Source organism: Octodon degus, unplaced genomic scaffold, assembly GCF_000260255.1.
Source record: "Octodon degus isolate 3935 unplaced genomic scaffold, OctDeg1.0 scaffold00050, whole genome shotgun sequence".
Classification (NCBI taxonomy): Eukaryota; Metazoa; Chordata; class Mammalia; order Rodentia; family Octodontidae; genus Octodon; species Octodon degus.
The window spans coordinates 13,682,087-13,690,715 of NW_004524626.1; the positions used below are offsets into that span (position 1 = coordinate 13,682,087).

The 8,629-nt window shown below is 36.9% G+C and overlaps 2 protein-coding genes across 2 annotated transcripts in view; one reads left to right on the plus strand and one right to left on the minus strand.

Moving 5' to 3' along the window:
- The window catches only part of LOC101583892 (olfactory receptor 18-like), a 7,925-nt gene extending 3,633 nt beyond the window's left edge, over positions 1 to 4,292 (plus strand). The window contains exon 2 of the mRNA XM_004632872.1: positions 3,350 to 4,292. Coding sequence (XP_004632929.1) covers positions 3,350 to 4,292 — 943 coding nt within the window. The remainder of the gene's footprint in view (positions 1 to 3,349) is intronic.
- The window catches only part of LOC101563650 (zinc finger protein 699), a 959,136-nt gene that overhangs the window by 836,820 nt on the left and 113,687 nt on the right, over positions 1 to 8,629 (minus strand). The gene's annotated exons all lie outside the window — the stretch shown is intronic.

Consider the following 8,629-nt stretch of genomic DNA (forward strand, 5'->3'; position numbering starts at 1 on the left):
AGAAAGAAAGAAAGAAAGAAAGAAAGAAAGAAAGAAAGAAAGAAAGAAAGAAAGAAAGAAAGAAAGAAAGAAAAATTATTCCCTCAGTATTGGATTCAGAGTATGCAGCACACTCAGCACTTCCAAGAAAGAGTAAAGGAAGACTGCCTACTGTTCCAGATGGCAACAATCTGTGGCATCATCCACATGGAGCTAGTTTTAGGTGCATGCAGAATGCAAGATGTGAGACTTTAGGAAGGCTGCCACACAGATTTTTGAAGGCCTGGAAGGCCAAAGAGTGTGTCCCTGAGAGGGGAGTGAGTAAACTCTAATGTGAAGTCGAAAGTGCCGTGGAAACTTCAGAAGTTTGAAGAAGTCATGAACATGGATCATCTAAGGAAAACTGCAAAGAGAACAGAGCCAGCCCAAGAGACAAGTCATGGGTCCTACAACCACTGAAAGTGCCACAGGGCCAGAGCCATCCAAACCCGTTAGAGTTAATATTTTTCCACAGATTACCTCAGATGTAGCATGTGGAACTACGTGATTTAATATCTGTAGAAAGCACTTAATCTTTAAAGGATCATATCAGTGCCATGGGCTTAAATGTTAATTTCTGTTTCTCACACAAGTACATGGATTCTACTGCAGGAACAAGAAAATATTACTTCTTATATAATGTTAAATTCCTTGCCAACAGTCGTTCAAACTTATTAGTATATATCTGAAATATTTTTGACAGTGTACATTACCACTCATAGGTTGTATATAATAAGGACTGGATTTTTTGAGACAACGAATATAGGCTATAAAAGTAGGACTTATATCAATTGGTAGAATCCACATAACCATCCTTTCCTCACATATTATATGGTTATATTCATTTCTGTAATGAGTAGAGGTAAAAGGATTTTGAAAAGATTGTTGTAAAATTAATGCACTACTTATGGGGTGTTCCTATAGAAATACAACCAATTAAATTGTTTTACTCCTTCAGGTTCTGCTACATGTCAGTTCAAACATTTGAAGTCAATGTAGACATTTAACTGAAAAACCTGAAAACTTGATAGTTTAGTCTAGTACATTTCAGGAAGCTGGATGTTTTTATGTTGCAGATAATTTAAATAAGATTTAGATGCCTCATAGGTAAACCTCAGCAAACCCTATTATAGATGCACAGTCAATAAGGAGATATATGCTTTGACATTGAAACACATCCACTCTGTTCAGTTCTTTTTTTGCTATAATTTTATTGATAAACAAATAGCAATGAGACAGTTTCAAATCAAATCGGTAGGACAGTTTCAATAATTAACACTGCATACATTCTTCTTAGTGGTTAATTGCTGTGCAAGATGTGGACTTGATATCCTATTTACAAACATCATTAGAACAAATCATTCTATTCATTAAGAGAATGTAACTATGTATCTATCTTAACCACTTTGAATACACAGATACAAAATGGACATTCATTGGTATACCCCATTTTTTCTAAGTTCCGTTATTGAATATTATAGGTGTGTAAACTCAGCAAAATATTCTAAAAGAGTCCAGTAGCCCATAATAGTATTGGATCTTCCGCTTGACTGGCAATGTCAGAAATTGTTGACCTGTCTGTTCAGTTCTTTATAGGGTTATGATTATGATTATGCAGTACACTCAGCACTGAGTGTAAATAAACATGACCTACTTTACCTTTGTGTGTCAGCGACCTTATGTTTGACTGGGGCCAGATATGGAAGAAAGAGAGATCATTTAACAAATGGTGCTGTAAAACTGGCTTTTCCCATGCCACAGGCTAAAATTAGACCCACGTCTAATGTGTGAATCATACTATAATGAGATAAAGTATTTAATTTCATAGTGGATTATTCAAATTGCTTTCAAATATGTATGAAGAACATAGTACTAAATATTTTCTTTAAGCAGTGTGAGTAATTGGTTTTGATGTTCATATTTATAGATAATACTATTAGGTCACTTTCTAAGTACCAGAAAATGCTCACAGGTGTTGTTTCTCCACCATGATGTAGGGAAGAACTTCCAAGAACTTCACATGAATATATTCAGAAAAAAATGTTTTTTCCCTCATAGCAATCCAGAGAACTTCATAAAGGAGAATGAGATCCACTATTTCATGCAACTTAAATTATCGGGGCCTGGGAGATGGCTCAGTAGGATAAGCCCTTGTCTGGTAAACGCAAGGATCTAAGTTCAATCCCCGGTTCCACCAAAAAAAAATTTAGATAGTATCTTTCAAGTGTATTTAAATTAGTTTTCTGTACTTTTCCTTTTCATTTTCCCAATTAAATCATAATATAGCACAACAAATAATGCACACAAGTTGCCTACAGGTAGCTGAGGTGAGAGATTTACAATTCCTATAGAAATAAAATGGTGATGCAAACATCTATTAAATTTCTTAAGAATATTAGGACTCAGACTTGAGTTTTGGTGTCTTTCCTTGTGTGTAAGCCAACCATACTTAAGAAGGATTAAGATCAGAAAACCAGTGAATTGAAAAAAAAAAAAAAAAGAAAACCAGTGAAGTTGCATTTCCAGATAACTTCCTGTAATACTTGGAAGAAAGAAAAAAAAAAGTATTATCTATATTACTGTATATTTTACTGAGATTGTTTAGGTTTGATACAAACAAACATGCAGAATATAAAAATATTTCATATGTGCTTCTAGGTATTTGATTACCATTTAGTTGTTAACAGGTACAGTTCATACAAATACCACATTTGTAGTCAATAATGTTATAAGTAATGTACATTTCTTTTTTTTTTTGTATTTAGGACAGGGTGTACAGGGTCTCACTGTATAGAGTGGATTTGTAGTGAGCCTCCTGCTTACAGCCTCTGAAGTGCTGGGATTACAGGCACAAGCCACCACTCCCAGTTTCCATTGCTGTGTCAGTGCACCCCAGGGGTGATGCTGGTAAGGCACACTGGGGATAAAACTCCCAGCCCCTGCGTCTGCTTGAGCAGGGGCTTTAATCCACTGAGCTATTTGGCTGGTCCTTAATGTACATTTCAATTGAATGTATTTACCCAAATTTGAAGTCTACCAAAGGTAAAAATAAGAATTCTATTCCAAATAAATTTGAAAATATGAATAAAAGGTAAGTGAGGACACCATTAGCAAGCAAAGCTACCCATGAAATACAACAAGCTGAAAAGCTGACTTAAATTATGAATAACAGTGTTCACTTATTATGAAGAACAAATCGCAATTTTGTGTCATATGAAGGCTAGCTCTTAGGCCATACTTAAACTTTTAAAGTCATAACACTTCTAACCATTTCTTGAGAATTGATGATTGTTTCTTTCCTTTTGCAACTCCATTTTTCTTTACTCAAAAGCTGTCCAGGCAACACACAAGTAAAAAATGCAACACGTGTCTCAGAATTTCATCTCATGGGACTCTCAGAAGATCCAGACCTGCAACCAGTGCTCTTTGGACTATTCCTGACCATGTACCTGGTCACAGTGCTGGGGAACCTGCTCATCATTCTGATCATTATCTCTGACTCCCACCTCCACACCCCCATGTATTTCTTCCTCTCCAACTTGTCTTTAGCTGATATCTGCTTCATCTCCACCACAGTCCCAAATTTGATTGTGGACATCAAAACTCAGAGCAGAGTCATCTCCTATAAGGGTTGTCTGGCCCAAATGTCACTTTTTGTCATTTCTGGATGTATGGATGACATGCTTCTCACCGTAATGGCCTATGACCGGTTTGTGGCCATATGTCACCCCCTGAAATACCATGTCATTGTGAATCCCCGCCTATGTGCCTACTTGGTTTTGGTGTCTTTTTTATTTAGCCTGTTTTATTCCCAGCTGCACAATTTTATTGCTTTGCATTTTGTCTACTTCAAGAATGTGGACATTGCCAATTTCTTCTGTGAACCTTCTCAAATTATCAATCTTGTCTGTTCTGATTCCATTACTAAATATATAGTCATGTACCTTTTTGGTTCCATTTCTGCTTTTCTTCCTCTGTTAGGGATCTTTTTCTCTTACTACAAAATTATTTCCTCCATTCTGAGAGTCTCATCATCAGGGGGGAAATACAAAGCCTTCTCCACCTGTGGGTCTCACATCTCCGTAGTTTGCTTATTTTATGGAACAGCCATTGGAGTGTACCTTCACTCAGCTTTATCACATTCTCCCAGAAATAGTGCAGTGGCTTCAGTGCTGTACACTGTGGTCACCCCTATGCTGAATCCCTTCATCTACAGCTTGAGGAATAGGGACATTAAAAATGCACTCTGGAGGATACAGAGCAGAACACTGTAGTCTCACTATCTCTATCGTTCTTTACATAGTTTGTGTTGTAAAACTCCTTCATCCATACCTGCAAAGTCTTCCTCTTGGATCATGTTATTTTTGCCTTTCTGGGACAGGGCTTCATTACACAATTCAGGATGGTCTTGAACTCACTTTGTAGCCCAGGCTGGGCTCAAACACATGGTGATCCTTCTGATTCAGCCTCCCAAGTACGGAGATTATAGGCAGGCACTTACCAAACCCAGTGGTCATATTATTCTCGCAGCTCCATGTGTTTTTTTTTAATTACACTGTGTTTCATATTCAAATAAAGATAAGTTCAAATGAATTCCATGAATCTTCTAGAATCTTTTTATCATAATTGTCGTACTCATCATGACAAAACGAACACAAACTACCAGCATATGTAGTTTGTGACAAGAGGTTGGCCTCCACATGAAATGCTAAATTCTCTTCAAACTTAAAATGGGCATTCCTCTCTAAAGTTTACAAAAACAGTTTGCAAAAATTCCACCTGAGATATCTGTTTAGCCAGGTTTTTTCCAAAGGCTATCTCACTTGTGTGGTGGCTTCTATCCAGATGTCACCCGAAGCCTCCTGCAGTCACCGTTGGAGCTTTTTCAGAGCATCTGTAGTGTGCAGCACTGGGTTTGATTGATGATGCAATGCTCAGAAGTAGGAGACTACCATTAAGGCTGTGAGGGATACACATTCTCTGAAGCCTGGTAAGATATAATGGATAGAAAGAGCTGTTTGTCATCAGCGGTATCTGTCTGCCACACCACACTGCCTTGGAGTCAGCTAATTATGAACTAAACCCCTACAAATCATGAGCTAAATAAACATGACCTATTTTACCTTTGTGTGCCAGCGATCTTATCTTGACAAGGGTCAAATGTGGAAGAGACATCATTTAATAAATGGTGCCATAAAACTGGCTTTTCACATGCCAACAGCTAAAGTTAGACCCATGTCTATCACCATGCACAAAACTAAAGTCAAAATAGAAGATTTATTTTATATGTGATAGTAGGCATTTGGGCTGTGATACTTAGCTTACATTGCATAATTGTTCAGAACCTACAATAAGAGGAACCATGTAAGCAGGAACCAGTAAGAAGAACCAGTAAGAGAAATGTTTAGCCAATTTCACACGTTCTGTTCCCTCATCCTGAAGTGGGATTTTTATTCCTATTTCATCTCTTCTAATTGCCAATGCCCCATCCTTTCACTCTCAGCTCCAATTTTCCTACTGTGGAGAAATAATCTTTACCAAACAATTGCTGCACAATCATATTTTTTTCTTTCTTGAATTATTTAAAAATCTTTAGGCTTTCATCATACTAGCATTCAGGATGTAAACATGTTTGCAAAACATGTTTGCAAAACATTATTTTGCTTTTTAATGTTTATAGAGTAATTCTGTTTGTAAAACACCTCAATATTTTAATCAACTTTGATTAAAATATATATTATAAATATATTATATTTAATATACTTTGGTTATTACTGATTATTTTAAGGGTATTTCCAAATCAAAAGCTTTGGCATAGAAAAACACATACCACAGAAGCCTGTTACATGACTTTAATGTTGGTGTGATTTCCTTATTGTCTATATACATAGGACACATGCTTTTTCTTCTAGGAGAAACTCTTCAGAAAAACATTCAGGGAAAGGAGGAGTCATAGAAATCATTTTTTAAATTGAAAATCGGTGTACTGGATGAAAAAGGTAAAAACAGCTGTATGAATAATAATCAGAATTCTATTCATGATGATTACCACAGCTTAAGAACATATTGCTAAGTGACAGACCTCAAAGAAATACTTATTGCATTGTAAGAACAGAAATTTACTTCTTTGAGATGGGTACTATATCCAAGAAAAATCTAAAGGAGAGCAATAACATTGTTTATTTAATTTTTCTTGAATCTCATCTTGTAGTGAACATATATTAATCCTATGACAAAAGTGAGGTATAGGGCCAGAGAGATAGCTGAGTGGACTAAATGCCTGCTTTGGCAAGCACAGAAACCAGGGTTTGATCCCTGGCCCACATGCCATGCCGGCCTCACCCCTGAGATGCATTGAACTGTCAGAGGGGTCGAGGCATGGTGGCACATGCCTGTAATCCCAGTGCTGGGGAGGCTGAAAACAGGAGGATCATTATGCATAGTGAGACCTTGTACCAAGTACATAAATGGAAAAAAAGAGAGATATTCTGAGTCTAAATTTCTTTCTCAAGCCCACTATGATGTTATGTAGGTGAGAAGTATTCTAGTCTATTAAGTCTGATTCAAGGACTATTTCAAAAATCACAATCTCTAATATAGCTAAAATAATTACAGTGTAAAAGAAAAATAATATCCATTGCCACAATGATAGCTATAATTTATTGAAATTTATGAAGGAAAAAAGACATTTTTTAAGCCTTGAGACCAGTGCTTTAGCAGCAACTTCAATTTTAGAAACAAAAAGTTATGGAACTGAGAGTTAACTACCACATCACAATGAATTGCCAAATCATAGAATAAAGGTTGATGGTGTAAAAACATCATGACTGAATTACTGCTGTAGCCATATTACAATGAAGACCTAAGAAGATTATGCAAGAAAATATGTGCAAGCATTTCAATTATTTTTGAAAGGTGATAGGACAAAAAAGCTTAGATTATGTCCATAAGTTAAAATTTGTGAGTTAAAACAAGTTAATGATATAAAGAAAAATGTATTTCTGACGCATTAGAGGGAGAATGATTTATACAAATATAAGAGAAACGACATATCATTTGGATAAATGAATCATTGCTAATGGTGGGGGAAAATTCTTCCATCAAAATATGATATTTGGCTAGAGAGATAGTTCAGAGGTTTATGAACAAGCACCCATGGTTGACCTTGGGTACCACAAGCTGTGCTGGCCCCATGCTGTGCCCACCACCGAATATGTGCGTAGTGATGCATGCTTGCAATCCAAACACTGAGGAGGCTGAAACAGGAGGATCCCTACAAGTTCAAGCTGTGTATCGAGACCCTATACCAAATACATTAAAAACATCAATCAATCAATCATGCAATATTATAAAATGGTTACCATATGAGGTGTCAGATGGCTGTTCATTGAACGTAGCTATTTCATTCTTCTCTAGAGGATAATTCAGTAACTTGAAAGTTGAAAACCATATAGGAATAGTATAATTATTCCTCATGGGCTTCTCAGAGGATACACAACTTCAGCCATTGTTTTTGGAATTTCTTGTGCAAGTACCTGGTCTTGGTGCTTGGGAGACTGCTCATCATCCCGGCTGTCCATGCTGATGTCCCTCCATACTTCTGTGTGTTTCTTCCTCTCTGCCCTGTCCTTTGTAGACATCTGTTTCATCCCATCACAACACCAAAGACGCTAGCAAATATACAAATGCAAATTAAAGATACTTCCTACATAGAGCGCTAAACTCAGGTCTGATTATTTTTGATTTTCAACGGAATGAATAATTTCCTTTTGACAGTCATGGCCTAAGACTGCTTTGCGGCCATCTGCTACCCTGAATATACTCACTACTCAAGAATCTTCAGCTTGACACTGAGTTTCAATCTTGCACTTGCTAGGCAGGCACTTAGACTGCTGAGGTATCTCCATGCCCTCTGATTGAATAAGCAAGATCCAAAAAGTACAGTAGATAATGTAATTTGGGAAGAAACTGTTCCAAAGGAAAGACAAACTGCGATGGGGAGAAGGAGAAAGGAAGAAATGGGAAAATTAAAAAAAAAATACACACACACACACACACACACACACACACACACGTGCGATCATTAAGATAGTTATACCCCTAGTTCATTGGAAAGAAATTTTTCTGCTGATATCACTTGGACATGATGTCATACCTATATATTGAACTTTTTCTCTGTATCTTAGGGAAGGGTCTACAGGGCATTCATGAAGGGTCTTACTACTAGATTGGACTCATAGTGATTTTCCTGTTTACAGCCTCCCAAAAGCTGGGATTACAGGTGTGCACTACCACGCCCAGCCTCAATTGTCATCTCAGTGTGCCCCTCAGGCGGGGCCAGCATGGTAGGCCAGGGAATCGAACTCCCAGCCCGTATGCCTGCTTGAAGGTGCTTTAATCTGCTGAGCTAATTGGCTGGCCCTATACTGGGCTTTGAATAACTGCTATGAAGGCAACAGTAAGCAATGTGCCAACTATTATAACTATCCTACTAACCTGTTTTGAAACTCAGTGTCACTGTTATGTTTATCCCTTTTCTCTTTTAGCTTTATTCTTTTATGTTTTTCTTAAAGATAATAAAAATATTTATTTTTTATTTTTTATTTTTTTT